At 39.4% G+C, this 27,108-nt stretch overlaps 1 protein-coding gene across 2 annotated transcripts in view; it reads left to right on the forward strand.

Moving 5' to 3' along the window:
- Positions 1-27,108, forward strand: part of ST6GALNAC3 (ST6 N-acetylgalactosaminide alpha-2,6-sialyltransferase 3) — a 560,559-nt gene that overhangs the window by 97,841 nt on the left and 435,610 nt on the right. Inside the window, exon 1 of one of the 2 annotated variants that reach the window (XM_050805197.1) lies at positions 15,787-16,786. The exons of the other annotated variant lie outside the window; for it this stretch is intronic. Coding sequence (XP_050661154.1) covers positions 16,721-16,786 — 66 coding nt within the window. The 5' untranslated portion in view covers positions 15,787-16,720. Of the gene's footprint in view, positions 1-15,786; positions 16,787-27,108 lie in introns of those variants that run through there. 2 annotated transcript variants of the gene reach the window in all.

Consider the following 27,108-nt stretch of genomic DNA (forward strand, 5'->3'; position numbering starts at 1 on the left):
GTCCTCTCTTACCACTCCTATTCAACATAGTATTGGAAGTTCTCGCGAGAGCAATCAGGCAAGAGAAAGAAATAAGGTATTAAAATAGGAAGAAAGGAAGTCAAGTTGTCTCTGTTTACAGATGACAAGATTTTATATTTAGAAAACCCCATCACCTCAGCCCAAAAAGTTCTTGAACTGAAAAGCAACTTCAGCAAAATCTCAGGATATAAAATTAATGTGCAAAAATTACAAGTATTCCTTCACACCAACAATAGGCAAGCAGAGAGCCAAATCATGAATGAATTCCCATTTGCAATTGTTACAAAGTGAATAAAATACCTAGGAATACAACTAACAAGGGATGTGAAGACCTCTACAAACCACTGCTCAAGGAAATAAGAGAGGACACAAACATGGAAAAACATTCCATCCTCATGGATAGGAATAATTAATATCATGAAAATGGCCATACTGCCCAAAGTAATTTACAGATTCGATGTTATTCCCATCAACTACCATTGATATTCTTCACATAATTAGAAAAATCAATTTTAAATTTCATGTGGAATCAAAGAAGACCCCATATAGCCAAGACAATCCTAAGCAAAAAGAACAAAGCTGGAGGCATCATGTCACCTGATTTCAAACTATACTACAAGCCTACAGTAACCAAAACAGCTTGGTACTGGTACCAAAACAGACATATTGACCAATGGAGCAGAGTAGAGACCTCAGAAATAACACCACACATCTACAACCATCTGATCTTCAACAAACCTGATAAAAATAAGCAATGAGAAAAAATCTCCTATTCAGTAAATAGTGCTGGGAAAACTGACTAGCCATATGCAGAAAACTGAAACTGGACCTCTTCCTTACACCTTATACAAAAATTAACTTAAGATGGGTTAAATACTTAAATGTAAAACCCAAAACCATAAAAACCCTAGAAGAAAACCTAGGCAGTACTATTCAAGACACAGGCATGGGCAAAGACTTCATGACTAAAATGCCAAAAGCAATTGGAAGAAAAACCAAAATTGACAAATAGGATCTAGTTAAATGAAAGAGCTTCTGCACAGCAAAAGAAACTATCATCAGAGTGAACAGGCAACCTACAGAATGGTAGAACGTTTTTGCAATTTACCCATCTGACAAAGGTCTAATATCCAGAATCTACAAGGAGCTTAAACATATTTACAAGAAAGAAACAAACAACCCCATCAAAAAGTGGGCAAAAGATATGAACAGACACTTTTCAAAAGAAGACATTTATGTGGCCAACAAACATACGAAGAAAAGCTCAATATCACTGATCATTAGAGAAATGCAAATCAAAACCACAATAAGATATCATCTAATGCCAGTCAGAATGGTGATTATTAAAAAGTCAGGAAACAATAGATGCTGGCGAGGCTATGGAGAAATAGGAACACTTTTACACTCTTGGTGGGAATGTAAATTAGTTCAACCATTGTGGAAGACAGTGTGGTGATTCCTCAATGATCTAGAACCAGAAATACCATTTGACCCAGCAATCCCATTACTGGGTATATACCCAAAGAAATATAAATCATTCTACTATAAAGACACATGCACACATATGTTTATTGCAGCACTATTTACAATAGCAAAGACATGGAACCAACTCAAATGCCCATCAATGAAAGAATGGATAAAGAAAATGTGGTACATATACACCATGGAATACTATGCAGCCATAAAAAGGAATGAGATTATGTCTCTTGTAGGAACTTCATACTCAGCAAACTAAGACAGGAACAGAAAATCAAATACCACATGGTCTCACTCATAAGTGGGAGTTGAACATTGGGAATACATGGACACGGAGAGTGGAACAATGCACACTAGGGTCTGTTGTGGGGTAGGGGTGAGAGGAGGGAACTTACAGGATAGGTCAATAGTTGCAGCAAACTACTCTGGCACATGTATACCTAGGTAACAAACCTACACGTTCTGCACATGTATCACATTGGTTTTTTATTTTATTTTTTTAGAAGAAATAAAACAATTAAGTGTTAATGACTGTTTACATTTTCATCAATTTTTTCCAATATTTGATATTTATACATATATTATAAAATTATATCTACCTACCTATCTGTCTGTCTATGTATCTGCTTTCTGGTCTCCCTTTTTCTTTTACTTAGCTCAGATCATGAAGATTTTTTCCATATCAGTAAATATATTTATTTCTTTTCTTTTCTTTTCTTTTCTTTTCTTTTTTTTTGTTGTTGTTTTTGAGACAGTCTCTCTCTGTTGCCCAGGCTGGAGTGCAGTGGTGCAGTCTCGGCTCACTGCAACATCCACGTCCCGATTTCAAGCGATTCTCCTGCCTCAGCCTCCCGAGTGGCTGGGATCACAGTTGTCTGCTACCATACCTGGCTAATTTTTTGTGTTTTTAGTAGAGATGAGGTTTCTCCATGTTGGCCAGGCTAGTCTTGAACTCCTGACCTCAAGTGATCCATCTGCCTCAGCCTCCCAAAGTGCTGGAATTACAGGCATGAGCCTCTGCACCCAGTCCAATAAATATGTTCTATGATATGCTATTTAATGGTACCTATTACATTCTATTGTATGGAAGTTCCATTATTTACTTAGTTTGTTCTTACTGGACCTCTGATTTTTCTTTATTGTAAAATGTGACATCTTAAACATCTTTACATATTCGTCTTCTTGCATGTCTTTGATTACATCCTTTGTATAGCTCTTAGTAGTGTTTTTGCTGGGTCAATGTTTTGTAAATAAAAAAAAATGTTAAAGACTTTAGACATGTATAACCAAAATGCCCCCACCCCAAGAGACTGTAATCAGCTTACACTGCCTCCAGGAGTTTTTTGGGAGTACTTGTTTTTTCCTACCCTCTCCCACCGGATAATATTATTATTTTTACCATTTTTAACCCGTTGGATAGGAATATATTTTCACGTTGTTATTTGCATTTCTTTGGCTTTTTGAGGCTAAGTATTGCAAAGCTGTTATTTTAAGGCATACCAGAGAACATGAAGTCTTATTTTATCCATATTTTGGTTTTATCCATTTGCTTTGAACCCCGTGAGTCAGCTGCCCTGATGGATAGTTTTTCTTTTTTTTTTTGGCATGCGCTTTGGTCACGATGGAGACTTTGTTGAAAGATGAGTGAAGTTAAGGCAGTTCAAGGATGTCATACTTTTTAGAAGTACCAGACAATAAGAAACAAGTACAGAATAGGAGAAACAAAGAAATCAAATACTTAAAAAATATATTCCCACAGGTCAATGCTTTGTCACAAAAAGGAGGAAAGAACAGCTCTTTCTCTCCTCTAAGCTGCAATACCCCTTGGTCACTGTTCCAAAACTCAGGGCAGACAATTTGTCCTTTACTATGGCTACATGTGGATGGAGTCATTTTTGTGTGTTCTTTTAAGAATGAAGGTACTAATCACAATTTTAACATTGCTTCTCCAGAAAAATACTTTCTAAGTTATGAACTTTGGGGACTCAAACCTATTGGTCATTTGGGGAACTAGTTACCCTTTTATTTTTCTAAATTAAACATTAAACAAGAATCTGAGCTTTGCCTTTTCTTCTTTTGGGTAAATTGATTTCCCAATTATGAATACTGATTATTTAATGTCTGTTAATTCTTTCACAGTTTAGGATGAATTCTAATTAGCCATCTTCCTAAGATGGGTGGTTTGTGGCTTGGAAGGTTTTCTAATGCCTTCCCTCCCTAGAACTAATGACTCAGAACTGAGAAAGACTGACACAGAGCTTCATCTTCTGCTGGGGCTGCAAATGCTCTGGAGATTGCCCACGCCCTCTTGCAGCCACTGCTAGATGAAGACGAAAGCTCACTGCCCAGATGGCATCAGTATTTCACCTGCTCAGTATTGCACAGAAAAGTCTTGGTTTGACTTACAGCATGCTCATTGCTGGAAGGTCACAGCACTGTTTTTTGATGGTTTTGAGTAGTCATTTTTCCTAGTGCTTTAAAGAGATTAAAATGTGGTTTTATGGGTAGTCATTTCCTAGATCCTTGTGAAAACAATTCTAATCCTAATTGATGGTAGAAACTGATTCAGAGACTCAGTAAAGAAAGATGTCTGTGACCTTTAGTTCTAAATAGGTTAACTATTGATTGATCACCCATCAGCATTAGCTTATAGATTTATTTGAGGATTAGACATGACTTTCTGGAACAAAATAACTTTTTTTCCCTAAACATAATGTACAAGCTGAGCTTAAGTGAGTAAAATTATAAAAGAAGATAGTCTCAATTTTGCCCTATATAAGAATAAAACATCAGTCAAAATATTTAAAGAATAGAGGTTTCTGTTTGGTGCAAATTTCTGGTTAAGAGATTAATGGAGGGACATGGAAAGTTATTGTTTTATGGATAAAGAATTTTAGTTTTATAAGACAAAAAGAGTTCTGGAAGTAGATGGTGGTAATGATTGCATAACAACGTGAATATATTTAATACCATTCAGCTGGACATTTAAAACTGGTTAATACCTGGTGCAGTGGCTTGAGTCTGAAATCCCAGCTCCTCAGGAGGCTGTGGTGGGAGAATCACTTGAGCCCAGGAGTTCAAGACAACGGTGAGCTCTGATTGTGCTACTGAACTCTAGCTTAGGCAACAGAGTAAGACTGTCTAGTAACAAAAAGAAAGAAGAAAAGAAGGTTACGATAGTAATTTTTATGATATGTGTATTTTACTACAATTTTTTTTTAAAAAAAGAGTTAAATGGAAACAAACCTCTTTTGGAGAGCCTTTTGGTCGGAGCTTTGACTTAATACAATATTAAATGTAATTATGCATTTACTAAATATTTGAGAGACACTATTCTGGAAGCCAGTCTCATTTTCTAGGACTGGAGAAGACAGAATGTGTTTTGGACTCAGGATGTGTTCGTGAAAGAGCTTAAAATTTCTTTAGGTGATTGTGCATTCCTGTGATATGCATTTTCTCCAAAATGTACAGAAAGAAAAATACTTTGAATCCTAATTAATTGGGTTCTAATTGGTCTGTGTTTTGGGCTCTAAAGGATCTTAAAAGATCAGTTACCAATGCAGTATTTAATTGTAACTGATTTTTCTGCAACTGCACAGGAGAAGTGTTCAGGTGCAGCTTTCTTCACATCGTGCCTTCCCTAGGCCATTGTGCTTTGTGTTCTTAAGACTCGGTGAATGTTTCTGAAGGTCAGCTAGAGTGCAGAGGAGAATTAATATTAAAATGCATTTAATAAATAAGCTGTCAGATGATTCCCGAAGATACCATAAGCAGCAGAAGGTCTTCTTTCCTCTTTCATTCAGATCGCTGTGTACAGAGGGAATAATCGTTAATATAGAGTCTCTGTTGGCATCTCCTAACGGGCTTTGGTAATCATTTCTAGCCCAGCCGTGCTCTACTGATTTCATCACTCTTGAGTGACGGGGCCATTTTCTCACAGAATATGGCCCCTCCCTGAAAAAGAGGGAACAGAAATAGTCATCTAGCAGTGTAACAGTTGGGGAGTAGAAAGAAAATGACGGATTTTGCAGAGAACGCCTGTACAAACTGATCCGGCGTCCCTGGCAGTTTGAGTAGAGAGTGGGATTTTGGTCTTTACAATGAATTGTCGTAATTATTTAATGTTAAATCTGTGGAGTGTTATGAGGCCATAAGATTTTGAACTCTGTGCCCTTCAGAGGCTCTGCCTCAGGCTACAAACACAGGAAGATTAAACATTAATTAAAGTAGCCACACTGGAGAATAAGCAATGTAAAGAAGTAGAAAAAGATGTAGAAAAAGATCTGGCTTCCCCACCAGGGTAAGCCATTTTAGAAAGAGAGCTCTTGTATTGAACTTAGGAGATGGATGAAATAGCCTTCACTAGACCCAAGGGCATGGAGTAATTTCTCAGGAAAGTATTCTGCTGTTGATTCCTGGAAGAAAAATTAGAAAAACTCAGTGGATGATGGACCAACCCAGAGGCCCTAATGGTACAGAGAGAAAGGAAACATGACTATGTTCAAGTTACAAGTTGTAGCTGACCTTGATGTTTATAGCCAGACCGTGGGAGGTTTTGGAACCTGACTGATGCCTTTCTTCCCTGTAGATTGTTATTCAGTGCCTTGGATGTGGGCCTAGGAACCTGTCTTTCAAAAGATTCTCTGATGTACAGCCAGGTATGAAAACTACTGATCAAGATCAATAGTTTTAATTAAAGTCAGGGTGGAGGGAATAGGAGGGAGGGAAAGACAGAGAGAGAAAGAGGGACAATGAATGAGCTTTGGATTCCTTTGTTCAGATATGATCATCTGAGAAAGAGAAATTCTGAACTGTCAGTCAGTTCAGAGCAGAGCTGTGCTGGCTGAATTGGAGGTGGGAGATTTTTCCTAGGTTCCCAGGGCCACAGAAAAGAAGCCCATGCTGAATAATCCAGATTTAAGCCTTACCCACTGGCCTTGGATGCCTATTTCTGTCTTCCCTGTCTGCTACTGTCACTGTCAGCCCCTTGTGGCTGTTGCATCCCCATGTGTCAGCTCTTTGTGGGCTGGTTTGCCCCTGGAACTATCGCTCTGGGTTCTTCTGTCCATTCCCTGCTTGGCTCAGTGGGCTCCTGGGTTAGCCTTCAACATGTCACCTTTCTGGCATCTCCATGGTACCAGAACTTTTACTTATCACGTGGGCTCCATCCAGCAGCAGCTTCCCACTAGGAGTGTCTCAGCCTGGTGGAAAGGACTGGACACTCAAGATGGGTTGGAATTGAATATTAAATGAATTTCAATACTTGGTATACTTTTGTGAAGTAGCACAGTGATTTTGAGAGAGCATTGACTTTAAATCTGACAGATTTTTTTGCAAGCTTCTTTTCAGCAAATGACTTACTGTCCTTCCATTTGCTGAGGTCAAACTCCTTGCAGTCATTCTTAACTCCTTTCTGTTTTTCACACACCACGTCAAAATAGTGAATTCTTTAGCATATGTAAAGAAGCCATCTCTCTTCCATTGTCAACATCTGGGTCTGGGTCACCACCTTGTGTGGCCTGGATTATTGCCACAGCCTACTAATTGGTCCACCAGTTTCTGCCCTTGTTCCTTGAGGCTTTTTCTAACATAGTCATATAATGATCCTTTAAAGATATGACTCGGGTTCCTCCCTTTTATTCAGAACTCCTGTCTCTCAGAGTCAAAACCAAAGACTTTATAGTGTCCTACATAACCCTCCATGACATGGTGTTCCCCATCCGGATCTACCTTGATCTTAACCAAAAGCCCAAGAAGCGATCTCATCCTGATCTCACCTCATCTCCAACTTACTCGCCCCTCAGTCACTCTGCTCTGGCCATAATTTCCTCCTTGCTTTTACTCACTTGGCCAAGCATGCCAAGGGGCCTCTGGGCCCGTCCCGCATTTCCTCTGGTTGAAAGATGTTTTTGTAAGTTAGGTATTTGTATGGTTCCCTCATTTTTCTTCAAATCTGACCAATTTTGCCTTATTAGAGTCAGTTTCAGACCTGCCTATATTAAAACGGAGCCCCTTTGTTAATTTCATATACTGTTTTCCCCTTATCCTGCTTTACTTTTCTTCACAGCACATCTCATCATCTGACATTCCATTTATTTATTTTATTGACTTATTATTTATAAAGTGCTAGTAAATACTTTAATCCAAACTATGTGAGGCCAGGGCCCACGTTTTGTTCACTGCAGACCCCCAGTGTTTAAAAAGAACCTAGCACATACTAGGTGTTCAGAAAGTGTTTCTTAAACAAATGTATTATTAGTAAATCTGAGTTGTAAATACAGTTTTGTCACTTCTTAATTATGTGACACTCAGCAAGTTATGTCTCAGATTCAAGTTTTCTAATGTTAAAAATAAAGATAACTTCCATTTCATGGAGTTGTTTTACAGAGAAGAACTAATACTTAAGCTTCCCAACTAAAGTGTGAGATCAAATTTGCACTAAAAATATAATGTTATTATTATTGCTGTTGATGCTGACAGGAGACAGGGAAATACTGGGTAGAAGGGGGTAGTTCCCTGCCAAAGGCTCCACCCTCAAGCCTGGATATCCGTGGACCTAAGTGAGAACAGACATTCCTGTTTTCATGCCCAAAATGTTGCCTTTTGGCCCACCACACCCCCTATCCTATACCCGTATAAACCCCGAACCCCAGGCTCCAGAAGCAGATGAGGAGACGAACAGATGAGAAGAAGAGCAGATGAGCAGACGAATGGCAGAATGTTGCGGCAGAGAAGGAGAGAAGGAGAGAAGAGAAAGAGCGCCTGAACATCAGCAGGAGTTTGGCTGGAGATGGTCAGAAAATCATCTGCTGGATGGCCAAACTCCAGGGGAAGATCATCTTCCCATTCCATCCCCTGTCTAGCTGCCCATCCATCCTGCTGAGAGCCACCTCCACCACCCAGTAAAACCCTGCATTCACCATCCTTCAACTCTGTGTGTGACCTGATTCTTCCAGGATGCTGGACAAGAGCTCAGGATATGAAAGCTGTCACACTGGCCCTCTGCCCTTGCAAAAACGCAGAGGGTCCACTGAGCCGGTTAACACTTAAGCCATGCATGGATGGCAAGGCTAAAAGAACACACTGTAACATACACCTAAGTGGGCTCCAGGAGTCACAGGCTCCCATCCCTGGACACTGCTGTGGGGCCAGAGCCCAGCGTCCCAGCTCCTGCACCTGTCCGTCTGCATGCTCCCACTCATGTAAGGGGTTTGAGCAATGGTGGTGACCGAACAGACAAGCCACACCCCTGTTGCACGTCCTGTGAGAGTCAGGGAACCCCCCTGTTTCACTGTTGTTAATATTGATAGAGCTTTAAGACTGAATTTATTCAGACATGGATAGAATTTCAATGGAAGTGGAATCCAGGAACTGGCTTTAATCCTGTGTGATTTTTCTAGAAGGAAAGTCTTGATTGCCTCTATTTTACTTCTAAAAAAGCGTAGGCTACCTGCTAATGGCTCCCGGATTTCTGCTTGAATGATCTTTGAATAAGTAAAGATGTTTTGGATGTAAATTCTCTCATTGTTCTTAAGCAAGTCATTAAAATTAAATGTAACTATAGAATGGAGAGTGTTTTATTCTTTCAATTACATAGGGTTTGTGAAGAGTCATTCTTTGTCTACTTATATTTAATCAATATGCAATATTTTATGTGCTTTATTATCCATGTGTTAAGAAGGTAATATTCACGTTACCTAGCTATTTTTTACATTAGCGAAAAAATATGGTTATGTGCAAATATTGTGAAGAACATGCATGCAAGTAGTTTGCTTATTAACCAGATTTAGTGTCAGCCACACACTTATAAAGCTAATAATTGCTAGCTATTAATATTGTAACTTTAGTTCAAATATTATTGATGTCTGTTCTTCTAAGACTGAATGTTAAGATTAGAATTTAGAATTTAGTACAAGTATGTATAAATCATTTCAACAGAAAAAAAATGAATGCAAATCAGGAACCAGCTGGAGGCAGATTTGCATGATTATTTTAATGCTGTGACAGGACGTGAACACTCAGAAATTCGAATTAGAATGCTTATTTCTCATATTTACAATGGGCACTGAGTCTCTCTTATGATGTGGCCAACTATCACCCTCTGTTATCAGCAAACCCTACTGATAGAAATTTGAGAGTCTAATATCAAACTTACTCTTCCTATTTATTTTCTCTGAGCCCTAGGTTAGAAGACTGATATGAAATAAGCGTTTTTACTATACTGAGCTACACTTATTATTTACATTATTGGTGTTGCTTAGAAATTACTCCACCACTTTTCAAAAGATAAATCATGCCATTTGATTATCAGCAATCATTTGTCCAATCAGCATCCAAATGCAGTGTCCTCTTTGCACTGGGCAGCCACTCTTAAGAGAGATTTAAGAAGTAACAAGCCCATTTTTGTGGATAAGTCTAGACAATAGTCTTTTCATGCTTTTCTATAGCATGAAACTAATATCTGGTCTTATTGCATGATCATTTTTCATGCACATGCCAAATCCTTTAGTGCCATTCATAAAACTTTTCATAAGAATGACTTCATAGGAGTTTCTGTTCTTTTCAAAGATATGATTCTCTATCTGCTTTCAGTTTACACTATTGCAGTTGTGTGTGTGTGGTGGGGGGTATCCTCTGGTCTTTTACAATTATTTTCGTTTTAGTTACTCAAATGAATTGCTGATTAAAAAATAAACTTTGATGGTCATGTAAATTGGAGATGATTCTGGCTTAAAGGGATAGCTAGGCAGGTATTTTTGAAAATTAATAAGCAAGGCTATCACTCCACATAAACAAAGAGATTTTTTAAGGAACAGAACACTTGATATACTGGTTGATGCTTCAGTCTGGTGTGGTATTTGAAGAGCATAAAGTCGTTACATAGATTTTCATTTTAATGGGAGTGTTGTAATACCCTCATAATTTTTTTTTTTTACTTCTCATTAGTTTTTACAACCTATGAATTACCTAAAACAACTTTAGTCATGTGAATTTTGACTTGCCACTTATTTTACTATGTGCAGAATTGTCATTTGAGAAATGGAATCTGTATTTATGGTATTGGTGTCTATGGCTAGACATTAGGACTATTACAGAGTTTGCAGATGTCACTATGTATAATGCAGTTCTAATGCAGATCTATTTGGGATTTTGCTCAATATACAGTTATGGAGAAGTCTAGAAACGAATGACAATGAAGTAGTAGTTACTGTAAATCTTGTGGTCGCATAATGAAAATTTAGGAGACTTTCCTGTATACCAGTTTAGCTCTGCTCTTTGTAGATTGATTCATCTAGAGGAGTTTTTGTACAATTTTTTTCAGCTAATTTCTCCAGTTCATTTGTTTATTGATATAGTATTACATTATTATTTAGTTAAGAAAATGGTCTACACCACAAGACTTCAAGCCTCAATGTCTTCTTTTTTGTTGTTGATTTGTATACTAAATTTCAGAAATGGCTTTTTGTGGGGAAGGTTGGAGACAAATGATGACTATATACACATATATTTCACATATATACATTATTGAAACATATTAATATCATATATATGTAAGCGGATGGAGACAAGTAGTGAGTATGTATACATATACAGTCATGTGTCACTTAATAATAGGGATACATTCTGAAATGCATCATTAGGTGATTTTGTTATTGTGGGAACATCACAAGGTGTACTTACACAAACCTAGGTAGTAGAGCCTACTACGTCATGCCTAGGCTATATGTTATAACCTATTGCCCCTAGGCTAGAAACCTGTACAACATGCCACTGTACTGGATACTATAGACAATTGTGACACAATGGTAAGTATTTGTGTACCTAAACATATTTGAACCTAGAAAAGGTACAGTAAAATTATGGCATTATAGTCTTATGAGATCACCATTGTATATGTATTCTGTTGTTGACCAAAATGTAGTGCATGAACATATATGTGTTAATGACTATGTTATATATTTGTTATTGAATCCTACTTTTATTATTGTATATATACATATACATAAATACATGGCCCTACTTCTGCAGTCATGTGAAGTTATGCCTACTGATATGTGTATTAGTCTCTCTATCTTGTTTCTTCTTGCCACTTCTCTCTGTACTCTGAGCCCATTCACATAACCCATTTTAACAACTACTTATAGATTATTTCATAATTTTCTCATTTTAGTTCATTTCTAATCATTAACTGTGTTATTGATTGCCCCTTATGTGAACCAAAAGCATCTCCATAGGGACATTTCTTTGAGAGGATCAGTTCTGCTTTATTATAGGTAAGTCAGCTTATCCAAGTCACCAGAACTGAGTTAAGAAACATATGGGGCCACGTGCAGTGGCTCACACCTGTAATCCCAGCACTTTGGGAACCCGAAGTAGGCAGATCATTTGAGATCAGGAGTTCGAGACTAGCCTGGCCAACATAGTGAAACCCTATCTCTACGGAAAATACAAAACTTAGCCGGGTGTGGTGACGCATGCCTGTAGTTGTAGCTGCTTGGGAGGCCGAGGCAGGAGAATCACTTGAACCCAGGAGGCGAAGGTTGCAGTGAGCCAAGATCGTGCCACTGCATTCCCGCCTGGGCAACACACACACACACACACACACACACACACACACACACACACACACACACGAAACATATGGGTAGTCCAGGGGATTCTAGCTCTTCAGAGTTTGCCCAGGACTAAAAATGGCAGTACAAAATTGAGCATTGGCCCTTTGAGATCACTGGGAGCAAGCCAACTAATGAGGACCACCCATGGGAAAAGATGGAGTTCAGACCAGGGCTTTAAATTGGGGCTCACTCTACAGAGGGTATTGTGACTGATCAGAGGATGTTCGTCACATGAAAAGGAATCTGTTTGCCTGGGTCAGTAGGGAAGAGTTCTTGTGTGTCAGACTGTCTTATTTTGACTTAAAAGTTTTACAGGTGAGGATTTGCTGTAATTTTCTACTCACGTTGTCCAGTTGAGTATGGCCATGTGTGCGTCTGTCTCTGATGAGAAATAAAAATGATAAAGATCATGAAAGCAGCAGGTACCACTCTGACAACGAAGTGCCCTTATCTGTCCTAGTTATTTTAAAGGCAGCACATTTTTTTAATCCTCACCACAACCCTGTGAATTGCTTTCTTCCTTTTATAGATAAGGAAACTGAAGCTCAGAGAGGGAAAGCAACTTGCTTAAGGTCACCAGACTAGTTAGTGTTAGACCTGAGACTCAAGTCTAGGACTGCAGGACTTCGTATCCCAGGCCAACGTTGTCTAGTGCTTCTTGGCATTTTGAGATCAATTTAAATACTCCTTATTGTGCTTTTCTTGTGGGTCTGCAGACACTGGCTCCGGCACTGAGGAATCAGCAATGACCAAGACTTGGTCCCTGCTTGGAGAGGTTCACATCACATGAACCATTTTATTGTAACATCACATTACATTATGTTTAATGTGACGTAATACGAGCTCCAGATGAGGAGGCCTTTTCTTTATTTTGTTCTTAAAACAGTGCCTGGAACATAGTCAGCACTCAATGAACATCTGGAAAACAAAATTTGTCATGAAGTCCTGTCATGGAGGGAAGCACTCTTTGCTTTGTCTGTGGTTTCATCTGTGCCTCACTCTGAATTTTACTCCTGGCTCCTCACTCCTGATGCATTTGCCCATGAGGTCCTGGCATGCCTTGCTGCCCTTAGCATTCATTCTGCAGAAACTTTATGGAGCGCATACTGTGTTCGACGCATATAGTGCCAATGTTGTGCTGGCACTAGGGACACAGAGATGGACAGACCAGACATGGTCCCTGCCCTCTTGGAGGAACACAGTTGCCTCTCTGTATCCATGGGTTCTGCATCCATGGATTCAACCAACCTTAGGTTGAAAGTACTCAGGGAAAAAAATATGTGTCTGTACTGAAAACATACAGACAATTTTTCCTTGTCATTATCTCTGAAACAATACAATATAATGACTATTTAGCATTTATATTGTATTAGGTATTATAAGTAATCTAGAGATGATTTAAAGTATACAGAAAGATGTGTGTAGGTTACATGCAAATACTCTGCCATTTTATAACAGGGACTTGAGCATCTGTAGATTTTTGTAGTTTTGGGAGGCCCTGGTACCAATCCTCCACAGATATGGAGGGACTACTCTTCTCTTATACCCAGTTCTCCTTCAGGCATTCAGAATTTAGCTCAGCTCTTTACCCGCACACATTACACTCTTCCACGCACTGCCCCATGTCATTAATAGGATTGATTCTTAAGTGTGTGAATGGCAGTCAGAGCCCATGCACCTCAACTCTGACTTGACCAGATGCCACACCCTGGAGTTTCTCCGCAAGACCTCCTGCCATGGATTCTCATCCACTTCTTTGAGCATATGGAATGTCCATGGTGGAAAGAAGCAGACAGGTCAAAATAACCCATTGACTACTGGGAAAAGAATTAACATGTATGAGACCCCCGACTATGTCTCAGGCAATATTCTGGGACTTTTCCTCCTTCATTCCATTCTCATAGTAATCCTGAGAAAAACAAAAAGTAGTATTTTCTTCGTTTTTCTGGATGAGGTCAACTGAGGTTAGTGGGGTGTTCAAGCTTGGAGAGCTAGGGAGTGGTAGAGGGCTGAGATAAGGAATGCGGGTCGGTCTTTGTACAAACCTGCTTATCTCCATACAAACCTGCCATGTATTCTCAAGGCTATGAGAGAACCAGGGAGGGCTGGAGGCTGAGCTGCCTGGTGGTGCCTATTTATATCCATGCTCTGGAAATTGTACATGTAACTCATTACTATGGTCATCTGCTTTCTGCAGCCTCGTGAGGGGCCCTTCTCATGTTCCTCTGTAGATTTATGAGCTTGTACATGGTACCTCCATTCTACAGCAGTTTTAGAGTTCCCTGAGGATTCTTATAACAATCACAATTATTTAGGTTCTAAATTACCCTTGTCCAGTGTTAAGCAGATGAGCAGTGTTTTCACCTTCTAAACAATGATTCCTGAGGCGACTGCTGCCATAATATCACATTTTGTTTCCAAGGAAACTGCATATCCATCCCTTCCTCCCACCCTTCCCACTTCCTTAAGCATGAGATTTTTTAAAACTCAATATGTGCCATTTCAACCTCTTGTTATTGTGAAAGTTTTAGCTCCGGCATTGGTTCCTAGGAAATTACAGTTTTCCTTCTGATCTTCTTCTTAATATTTTGGATGCTTTTCTGCAGAATAGCCGTGCATTCTAAATGGCATTGAAATAAATTACTGCCTTCATTATGACACACAATAGATGAATGTATTCTACTTCAGAGTCGCAGCTTCTTGAGCCAAAATACCTTGGTTGTTTTCCATCCTGAAGTTCTATAATTGCTTACTTGATATTCCATTGTGAGATCTCAGAATAAAATAAAGGTAGGCTGTGGTGTATATGTGTCTTTTACTCTCAGGCTGTACGTGCGTTCAAGTTAATTGACTGGATGGATTCAATAAGTTTGTACCCTCCAGATAAAGTAATTGCTGAATCTAAGCATCCATTTTCTATAGATTATGCTACTAGTGACTAAAAAAAAAACTTCAGATATTGCATAAATCATTGAATTCAGGCAGCCATGTTTACTACAAGTGACAGTGAGGTATTTACTTACTCCAGAGGAACTCTGGAGTACTTTGCAATCCTGCTGGAAGGCAGGGGAGATGTGGGTGGCCACACAGAGTCAGAGGATGTCAGCATGCAGACACCTGTGTAGGCATTTGAATTATGCTGATCGAAGACTCTCTCCTCACTCTTTAGTTTCCCCACTCCAAACACACACACACACACACACACACACACACACACACAACCTCAGAAAACAGTGGTGAGCAGCCCTGTGTCTACAGAAGTCCATGCAGCTAACTTCCGGTCACCACGTCCGTCCCAGGATTGCCTTGAGCCTCTATACTTCCTTCCAGGCTCCGGCTTTTGATATAGAGACCTAGACATTCAGATTTTTGTTTTTGTTTTTCCAGAAAATCTCTCTGAGACTCAACTCTTAAGGAATGTGGAACTCAGAATTTGACTTTTTTTTATTTTTCCAAGGAAAGGAGTAGTCATGAACAGCCTATGAGTAGATATAAGTAGATGCAAAAATAGTCTCTATGGGCCGGGTGCGGTGGCTCACGCCTGTAATCCCAGCACTTTGGGAAGCCGAGGCGGGCAGATCACGAGGTCAGGAGTTTGAGACCAGCCTCGCTAACATGGTGAAACCTGTCTCTCCTAAAAATACAAAAATTAGCTGGGTGTGGTGGTGGCCTGTAATCCCAGCTACTCAGGAGGCCGAGGCAGGAGAATTGCTTGAACCTGGGAGGCGGAGGCTGCAGTAAGCCGAGATCACACCACTGCACTCCAGCCTGGGTGACAGAGCAAGACTCCATCTTGAAAAAAAAAATCTATATGTATTTAGTAGGTAAGGGTGAAAATGATTATTATGGTGTGTGTGGGAGTAGGAGGAAATTAGCCCATGTACTATTAGACTGGTGAGGTTTCTAAGGGATTGTTGTATATGCAAAATCGATCTTCCATTTACCTAATCTTTTAAGCACTTGGGCCTGGTCAGTTGACCCTTGAACACTATGGGAGATAGGGGCACTGACCCCTGTACAGTGGAAAATTTGTGTTTAACTTTTGACTCTCCTAACTCTCCCAGAAACCTAACTATAATAGACTACTATTGACTGGAAGCTTTACCAGTAACATAAACAATTGATTAATACATAAAAAATGTTATTAAGAAAACCATAAGGAAAGTAAAATGAATTCATTACCTGCAAGTGAGTCCTCATACAGGTCTTCATACTCATTGTCTTCATGTAGAGGAGGAGGAACAGAAAGAGGACAGTTGGTCTTGCTGTCTCAGGGGTGTCAGAGGTGGAAGAAAATCCACATATTAGTAGGTCTTCACACTTCAAACCCATGCTGCTCAAGGGTCCAAAGGAACTCTGGAGTACTTTGTAATCCTGCTGGAAGGCATGGGAGATGTGGGTGGCCACACAGGGTCAGAGGATGTCAACATGGAGACCCCTGTATAGGCAATTGAATTACGCTGTACTAACTTCTGGTGGGCAGCAGGCTGGGAGCCAGTCTCTCTGATAGAATTGGATGGGGCGAAGAGGGTATAACTCTTACTCCTTCTTCCCATAGGAGAATGGAAAGGGAGCTTCCTTAAGGGATCCTGGCCCTGCTGGGCTCTATGGTCCTACAGGCAAGTGTGCCTATCTGCTGGAAGAAAATGCTTTGTGTGCTCATATTCATGAAAGTAAGTTCTTAGATTCTTTTCTTACATAAAGTGATTTGTACCCTTTGCCTATGGTTACCACCACCACCCGTGTGATATAAGTCCATAGCTTCCCAAACTCCAGGCACATAGAACCTTTCTGCCTCTTTTGGATCCACCTCTGTATGCAGTGGCTCTGGGCTTCTTGGTGTCCCCACATTGGTCTGGGCTGAAGCTGACAGGCCAATAGACAAGGGAGTGAACTATGGATGTACTCAAGTTCATTAAGTCACATGTCATTGTGCTTAGTGAATATTGCAATCTGAGACAAATACACCCTTTGATGAGCAGAGAGTAGATTAGTAGATTAGTAGACTAATAAGAGATCAGAAGCCAGCAAAGAGTAAATCCAGTAACAACAACAAGAATGTAGAGTTTGAAATTTCTTAAGTTTCAATGAGAATGTTAGCTTATTTTGCAAATAGCTTTGTCTTTTTCTGACCCCTCCTCCCACCCATGTGGAGGTATGGAGGAGAGAAAGGCTCTCGCAGAAAAGTATAAGCAGTGCAAGTGGAGAGTGCAAGTGGAGAGTGCTGAGAGATGGAGATGGAGGCCAGGTCTGCTGGTGAAGGGTCTTTTAGTCCAGGATAAGATGTTAGGCATCACCTTAGAGGCATGAAAGAATCTCTGAAGGCCATTAAGTGGGGACTGAAATTCTAAAAGCTCAATTCTTAGCTTGACTGGGAGATCAGTTTCTAGTTATTGGATCACACTAGACTGAATTCTGAGAGCTCAGTGTGTCAAATAAAGGAAAATTTGTCAGATGGATACTCTTTTCTTTATAAGAATCTTCTGACTTTTGGGGTAGAGTTTAACCCCTCATTTTAAAGCAATTCATTGTGTCTCCTTGGTATTTAATGAAACAAAAATAATGTAGTATGTGACACTCATGACATTTCACCTGTAAAGTAATTTATGATAATTTGTCCTGGAGTGTTCTATCATAGGAGGATAGGATTCAGGGGCTATACACTTGTTTTCTACCCTAATAGATTGGAGGGTGGAGCAGGATGAGAGGGAGGCTCAGAGATAGGAAGAAAGGATTTTTTTCATAGCAATGCAAAACTCTTAGAACAGTGCATGCTACTCCAACCTTTCAGCCTAATGACTTCTTGCTGCCTTGAAATGGCTGCTGTTTCCTTCTTTGCAAGTTTGGAGCATACTCCCAGCTGCTGGAAGGATTTGGTTTACATGATATTGAAAAATAAAACAAGTCAAGTAAAACAAAACAACATTAGCAAATAAAACCCATAAGCAAACACAAATAAAATGATTTAGTGAGGTAATTTCTCACAGATTTCAGAATTTTCCACTATTGTACAGAAATGCTTCTTGCTTGTGGCTCACAAGGGCTTCAAGAATTTAATTTACCCATGTTGATCAGATGTGTAAAATAATGGTTCCATCATTGGTTGCAAAAACTTCAGGTGTTGGATTTTGGAAGTATTTACTTACAGAGGTCTCATCATTGTAAGCTAAAGCTTTTTAGCTATCCAGGCCAAAGGGTGGGATTGAGATTCCATTTGCCATTGTTCTCATGGACATCTAAAAAGAGCAAGAAAGGGGTTTTTATATTTATTTGATATTTATACTCCCATCCCCAGAAGCCCATTTAAAAACTGACATTGGTTCTGGAAGCAGAAAAAGTGGAAGTGAAATTAGAGTATAGAAACTTACTTCTCAAAGTGTGGTCTGCAGACTGGCCACATCAGCATCATCTGGGAGCTTGTTAAAAATTCAGAGTTGCTGGCCCCACACCATCTCACTGAACTAGAAACTGCATTTTACCATGATTCTCAGGTAATCTGTCTGCATATTAATGTTTGAGAACCACTGGTGGGGAATACCCTTTTAGGAAGCATGATCATGAAGAAAGTGGGGTGGTTGTAGAGAAGGTCCTAGCTAGAGATGGAGCATGAGGTCAGGGCATTTGTTTGTCTTTAAAAAATTTAGACAAGCCTTGAACATGTTTATACTTGTAGAGAAGGATACCTTTGGAGTAACCAGACACCAAAAGACAAATACCATATGACCTCACTCTTACGTGGATTGTAAAAAAAAGAACTGATATCATAGAAACAGAGTAGAACCATGGTTACTAGGATACTAGGTATAGGGGAGGTAAGGGAAGAGAGGAGGACAGGGAGAGGATGGTCAACAGGTACAAAGTTACAATTAGGAGGACTGTGTTCTGGTGTTCTATTGCACAGAAGGGTGACAGTGGTTAACAGTTAAGATGTGGTATATTATAAAATAGCTAGAAGACAGACTTTTGAGAATGTCCCTACCACATATAAATGATAAATACATGAGGTGATGGTCATGCTAAATACCATAATCTGATCGTTATACAGCATATATATGTATCAAAACATCAAATTGTACCCCATAAATATGTGTAATTACAATGTGTTGATAAAAATAAGAAAAGAAACTGAAGAGAAAGAAGAGGTGGCTGAGGTCCCTGGGGAGCTAGAGGGCTGAGATGTGGTCATAGGAGGGAGAGTAGACTAAAGTGGATGAATGCACTTGTTCTTCTGAAATGAGAGGGAAGAAAGAGTGGGTGGGCTGCATGTAAATTAGCTTGTGTACTGAGGAAACTGGAAAATTGAGAGTAGTAAAAAATAGTGACTTATTTTTACCAATGATGGAGGTGGAGTCATTTTTTGAGCATAAAGGGGCAGACCTGGTCATGGGATTTCAGAAAAGTTCAGGGCCCCTTGGAAAAACACACTGATGGGTGGGGGAAAGAACAGATGGGGGGAAGGGGACCTGAGTTCTAGGTTGCTTTGGTCTCCCCCTTGTACAATTCGAAACACCTTTCAGATATGTAGAATGGAAGAAGTCGTCAACATTGATGTATATTAAATTCCAGCCCTGAACATCATATAATTAAAGAAACTAATATAATACTGATATAAAATGTGGGACTGCTTTGCCTGTATTGGTACTTTCTTTTTCCCAAAAAGGCAGAGCTGCTTTTGCATATGAACTCATTTTCTTCAAAATCCATTATCCTCATGTGAGAGATGGAGAGTTTGGGGCATAGAAAACGTGACCAATTTTGCCTGTAGTCCTGAACTGAGATTGGTACCAGGCTCTGCTGGCTTCCAGCTAGAATTCCTTCCAGTAAGCTATTTCATTTCATGATTTATCAAGGGCTGCTCTCTACTCGACTTGGAAAAAGAGTTTTTGAAGAGTCCTGCTCTCACAGGACATCTGTGGGAATGCCAAAAGAGAAAGTAAAGAGAGTCACACTTCAATATTTTATTATTTCAACCCACAGCCTCAAAGGTTCCCTCGATTGTCTCTGCCTACAGGAAGGCTCAGCTGCTTTTTATCGTTCCGTTTGGGTGTTGTTTTAGGGGCTTGCGTTTTGGTAAGAAGATGTTTTGTTTCTGAGGATGGCTGGTTAAAATGCACTGCCTTAACTGGAATATTCACAGGTATGTTCTTCTCGGCACTGTGAATCATTTTTCAAAGATTTTCATGGCTTCTGCTCTTTGATCAGGATAAATCATGCCACAGTGAGGCTAGATTCCACTTTCATAGACTCCCAGGTGTCCTTGTTCTCACCCACTGGTCTTTACTTCTCTGAAGAGCCTGACCTTATGAATTAAATTCTTTCTGATTGTAACGTTAGTCAGACGAATTGGGGAACTGGGGACTTTTGTTTATTGATCCTTTTATCTTCTGCTTTTTTGCCCAGAAAGGTCATTTTTCAATTTCCCCAGAAGGTAATTCTACTTCTCTTAGTAATTCTCAACAAACGCTAAGCTTAGGACATTTATATAAAAGCCAGAATAAACATTAAGTTTGGAAGTGTCATATGAAAACTAGAAACAAGCTTTTGTGCTTCTGAGTATAACTTAAATTAGGTAGAAAAAATATCTAATAATCGAAGTAGATTCTTCTACCCTGTGTAGGGTCCACAAAGGAAAAAATATGGCCTCCTCTTTTTAGGAGTCTAGATCCCACTTTCTCAAAGTGCCTTCCTTCATGTGTAACCACCCCACTTCCAGTCTACAATGGGGACCCCCACCATTAGAAAATGTCTTTATTTATTTATTTTTAATTGTCAAAAGATTGTATATATCTGTCACACACATGTTGAAGTGTGTACATTCTGGAATGGCTAATTGAGCTAATTAACATAAGTACCAACTCACATTAAGCCTCCCTTCTTTATCTTCTCTTAGCATCCTTGATTTCCTCCACAACATTTAACATAACTACAGTATATTTATTTGAATGATTATTGGTTTAACCGCCTCTTCCCTGCCACCCCAGATTCTGAGTCCCATGATGGCAAAAGCCTTGGTAGCTGTAGTAGACACTATATAAATCTTTGTGGAATGAATAATAATAATAGTGGAGAGTATTTGTTGTGCTTGTGATGCACCGGGGACTGTGCTAAGTGTGTTACTCATCCTATCTTACTGATCTCCTCTGTCTTAGCCTGCTTAAGTTGCCATAACAAAATACCATAGACTAGGTGGCTTAAACAATAGAAATGTGTTTTCTTGCAGTTCTGGAGGCTAGAAGTTCAATATCAAGGGTCCAGTGATTTGATTCCTCATGAGGGCTTTCTTCATGTCCTCCTTCTTGCTGTAGCCTCACGTGGTAGAGGGAGAGTGAACAGGTTCTCTGGTGTGTCTTCTTATAAGAACCTTAATCTTATAGCAACAGGTCCACACACTTGTGACTTCATTTAATTTTAATTACTTTCTTACTCCTAATATAGCCACACTGGAGGTCAGGACACCCTTAGATACATTTTGAGGGAACACATAGCAATCCCTAAAACCCACGTAACCACCCTAATGAAGTAGGCACTGTGATCATATCTGTTATATAGATGAGACCCTAAGGCTTAGAGCAGGGAGCTTTCTCAAGGTCACACGATAAGTGAACAAGCTGGGGCAAGGCTGTAGGTCTTGTTTACTCAAATGTGGGCTCATAAAGGTATACAGATCTGAACTGGTTACATATAGTTTCTCTTTCTCTTTGGAAGAAATGTAATCTGAGATATAGAGTAGGAGCTTAAAGAACTATTATATATGCAAGGAGGAAAGTTTATAGGCTAAAAGAGTGGTTCTCAAACCTTGTGTTTTAGGACCCTTCTACATTCCTAAGAAAAGTATTAAGTATCTCAAAAAGCTTCCGTTTATGTAAATTGTATCTGTTGATATTTATAGATAGCATTAGAAATTAAAACTGGAAATATTTTTAAATATTTAAAGTAATAATAATAAAGCCATTACATGTATATATGTTAATACAAATAATATATATTTATGAAAAATAATTATATTTCCCAAAATAAAAAATGGTATGAATGATAGCATTTAAGACATTTTTTGCAAATCTCTCTCAGGTCTGCCTTAAGGGAAGACATAGATATGGATTCTCATATCTACTTCTGGATTTACTCTGTTGCAATATGTTGCATTGATAAAACAAGATGAAAATTCAGCCTCACACAAATGTTATTGGAAAAAGGAGGAGTATTTGATTAGCCTTTTCAGATAATTGTGGACATTCTGTTTTGTTACTACAGCAAAACTCCAATTGGTAGTTTTCTAAAGGTTAGTTGCAATGTGAAATCTGAAACGGAATCAATGAACTTTTCATATTCTGTTACTTTGAAATCCATTGGTCTAGCTTGCACTTTGAATGGATTTTTCACTCATGCATGATTTTGTAACATCTTGCATTGGTCACTTGAAAATATCAGTTCACTGAGTTAATACAAATCTTTCAAATGTTGACACATTTCATTATACAATATCCAAAAATCACATTCCTTAATATTACCACTCAAATATCTCATCAGAAAAGTCTTTATGTACTGGGAAGCTTTCAAGCCCATGATGGCAGATATGAGTTTTACAAAATCCTAATTTTTACTTGAAAACAAGGTTTTTATCATTGGCATCAATGACTACTAGTTGTTTTTCTTAAAGTGTTAAGATGATTTCATTCATTTTGAAGAAAACATCTGCCAACTGCCCACCTATAAATAACTTTACTTGGTTAATTTTCCTTTCAAGAAAAAATTATGTTCATGAAAAAAGCAATTATTTGAGTTTGCAACTCAAACAATTGCACAAGTGCTTTTCTTTGTGGCAACCACTGTATTTACGTGTGTAATAGAAGTGCTTTATACATTTTCCCATTTCATCACACAGAATATTAAAAGGAATGTGTACTCAAGGTTTAATAAAATTAATAATTCTTACTTCTCCTTCAAGGACATTCTTAATTGAAACTAGTATTTATTTTATTGAGAGTACATGACTGTGAAGGGTACATGGCTGTGTAGAACACATGGCTGCTAGCACAGTTTGGAGCCACTGCCTTAATTTGTGCTAAGGCGCTAGCAATTTTACTGACCATTGCTTTTGTATATTTGGTGCAAATGTCAACATGGGTTAAAAAAAAAAAAAAAAGGCAAATATACTTTAGTATTCTCGCAAAAACAGTTTTGACCTTGTGGTTCCCTAGTAAGGTCTTATGGAGCTCCTAACATACCCTACTCCCCAACATTCCTCCAGGATCAAGGGCTTCTTCCATGAGCATGCGTTCTGTAAGGGAAGTCAGGAACAAGCATGTGTTTGATTTGATGGTACAGTTCAAGAATTAGGGAATCTGAAGAAGTATGGGGTGAGGAATAGGGAAGCCATTAACTGAGTTTGGTAAGAAGAAGAAAGGAGTCTTAGAGCTCAGAAGCTCAGAGTTGAGGTGATTTCTTTTTAAGGAAAATCAGGAGTTTCTGTAATTTGTTGAGACAAAAATGACACTGTCCATGTGTTTCCTTATCTGTAAAGTGGAAATAGAGATTATTATTATTGTGATAATTAATGTGTAAACAGCTTTGAACAGAGCTTGGCACATAGTAGGTCCTATATAAACGTTATTATTGTGAAAATGGAGTTTTGCTCTAGTTATATGATGAATTGGAGCAGCTGTTCTTACACTTCAGTCAGCAGCAGAATGCCTTGGTGGGATTGTTAAAACACATTGCTGGGCCTTGCCTTTGGAATTTCTGACTAAGGAAGTCAGAGATGGGGCCATGATTTTGCATTTTTATCAGGTTCCTGGGTGATACTGATGCTGCTCTTCTGGGTAGCACACTATAAGAAACTGAATCACAGGAATTCACACAATGAATACTATAAATATCAATAGATACAACTCATATAAACAAAAGCTGTTTGAGATTCTCAATACTTTTTTTTTTTTTTTTTTGAGATGGAGTTTTACTCTTGTCATCCAGGCTGGAGTGCAATGGTGGGATCTAGGCCCACTGCAACCTCCCCCTCCTGGGTTCAAACGATTCTCCCACCTCAGCCTCTTGAGTAGCTGGGATTACAGGAGTGTGCCACCATGTCTGGCTAATTTTTATATTTTTAGTAGAGATGGTGTTTCACCATGTTGGCCAGGCTGGTCTCGAACTCCTGACCTTAGGTGATCCGCCCACCTCGGCCTCCCAAAGTGCTGAGATTACAGGTGTGAGCCACTGTACCTGGCCTCTCAATACTTTTTTTAAACAGTGTAAAGGGGTCCTAAGATGCAAGGTTTGATGTCCTTTTCTTTCCTAGCTACTTAACAAGCCAATGCCTCTTATTCATATCCATCTGTGGAAAGTGATGTGTACTTATTCTTCCACTTGTTTTCATTTAACTTTGCTTAACAACTGAAATTTACCTCGTGTTTTTATTTTTATCTGAACAATAAGCTGGGACTGTAACTGCTTCAGTATTTATATTTTTTCTAGCATGTCCTATTTTGCTGCGCCTAATTGCTATTAAAGCCAGATGGCTGGGTTCCAAAAACTTGTCTGATTTGCCAACAGTTTTACTCACCTGCATAATTTTCACTGGCTCTAAGCTCCCTGACTTATGTCACAGGCCATCATTGCCACTTTTCTGAACCTGCCAAAGGGCATAGAAGTGTAGACTAGTTGTTAAGATTGCTGATGAAGATGTGCTAAATGAAGAGTTAGTAGTTTGATGATTACCAATGATGTTGATTTTAAACCCTACATTCATTTAACAAATATGTGTGTGCCAACTGTATGCAAGGCTTTGTGCTGAATGCTGGGAACCAAACCGAGGAAAAGATATGCATGGACTCTGATTGTCAGTCTGGGAGACACTGAGTCAACAGGCAATTATAACACAGTACAATGTCAAGGGAAAGGTAGGAAGATAATTGGGCTGAAGGGGGCATCTAATCCATGGGGGGCAGGGAAGGCTTTTTAGGGTAAGTGATGCCTGAGCAGAAAACTTAGAGGAGGCTTTGCATTCATTAGGTAAAGAAAGCAGGCAAAAAGCCTGACAGTATCCCAGGCTAAAAGGGACAGAGTGTGGTAAGACCTGGAGGAGACACACCACTGTCTTTGAGAAGAAGTTTAATTTGGCTGGTTCACTGAGTGTAAGTCAAGATGGGGATGTAGAAGGTAGGAAATGACCAGAAGGTAGAAAGATTAGGCAGGACCCTCTAAGCCTTTGGGGTTTCTCGGCCTTAGCACTATCGACATTTTGGGCTGGATAATTCTTTGTTGATGTGGGGAGGGGGACTGTTCTATGCATTATAGGATGTTTAGTAACATCTCTGGCTTTTGTCCTAAATTCCAAGAGTGACTTCCATCCTTCCAGTTTTGACAACTAAAATGGTCTCCAGATATTTCCAAATGTACCTTGTGGAAGTAAAATTGCCCCTGGTTGAGAACAACTGTTACAGAGTTTTGCCTTTTTTATGTTTTTGTTGTTGCTGTTATTTGTTTGTTTGTTCTGAGACAGAGTCTCACTCTGTCGCCTAGGCTGGAGTGCAGTGGCACAATCAGGGCTCACTGCAGCCTTGACGTCCCAGGCTCAAGTGATCCTCCCACCTCAGCCCCCAAGTAACTGGGACTACAGGCATGTGCCACCACACCCAGCTAATTAAAAAAAAAATAGTAGATATGAAGTCTTGCTATGCTTCCCAGGCTGGTCTCAAACTCTTGACCTCAAGTGATCCTCCTGCCTTAGTTTCCCAAAGTGCTGGATTACAGGTGTGATCCACCATACCTGGCTTTGTCTTTATGTTGAGAACAGTGGTGGACAATTATAAGATTTTATTCAGGTGAGTGACCTAGCCAGATTTACACCTTTCGAACATTCATTTATAGTAACAGTATGGAAAATGAACAGAGGGTTGGCAGCATTTGAGGCAGGAAACAGGATGTCACTGTTGCAGCTTGGATATATCTAAAGAAGTGGCTGTAGGAATGGAGAAAACTATGTACACTTAAGATATAATTAGGAGATAGAGTCAACAGGGTTTGGTGGCTAATTGGACTTGAGTGGTGGAGGAGAGAGAGGAATCAAGTCTGCCTCAAGGTTTCCGGCCTGGGTCCTGAAAAAGGTGGTGGTGCTATTCACTGATGAAGGGAGCACAGGAGGAGGGACATACTTACTTGGAAAATCGGGAGAGGATTGGTGGTATTTTAGATATGTCGGATTTGAGGTGCCTTGTGACAGCTAAGTGGAGATTTTAATCTGTAGGTAGAGTTTTGTTTCTAGAACTTAGGAGATAGAACTGAGCCAATCAGCAACTACACGGTAGTTGAAACTCTGGGCAAGGCTAATTAAGAAAGGCTGCACTGAATGGGAAGGGCTGGGAACTAAGAGCCAGTCCTGGCTTACACCAGGTAGATCATGGCAAGAGTTGGAGGGGCTGGTGAAGAGGAGATTTCAGAGGAGGAAATCTGGGATGTGGCAGTGTCAGGCAAGTTTGGAAGAGTTAGCTCTGTGAAGAGAAGCAAACTTTCCATCCATGGTTCAGATTCCTTCCTTTCCTTCAATGGATTCAAATTTCATGTGGTTCTAGATGCTCATTAGGGTTCTTCTGAAGCGACTGGATCCTCCAAGACATAGGTGGTTATGACTGGTTATAAAAATTGCCACATTTACCTCTGGTATAACCCAAATAGAAGCTCTGCATCATAAAATTTAGAGTTGCAGACAGATGCTGTACCTCGACAGGATTGATGCCGGGCCAGGCTGCTGAATTATGTAGAGGCTTTATAATGGAGACACATCTTTCCAGCCAGATATCACTTGTCACTTCCATAAGGAAAATTCCCTTGAGTTGATGAGTAGTAGAGCTGTGCTTCTGCTTTATAAAATCCACTTTTGATGAAAAATTAACATTTTAATTTAGAGATGTGTAGCTATCACCATTATGATACATCATACATATGATACACAATTATGATACATTATGATGTCATGTAACTAAGTCTCAGATACCAACAT

Source organism: Macaca thibetana, chromosome 1 (assembly GCF_024542745.1).
Source record: "Macaca thibetana thibetana isolate TM-01 chromosome 1, ASM2454274v1, whole genome shotgun sequence".
In the NCBI taxonomy this organism is placed as follows: domain Eukaryota; kingdom Metazoa; phylum Chordata; class Mammalia; order Primates; family Cercopithecidae; genus Macaca; species Macaca thibetana.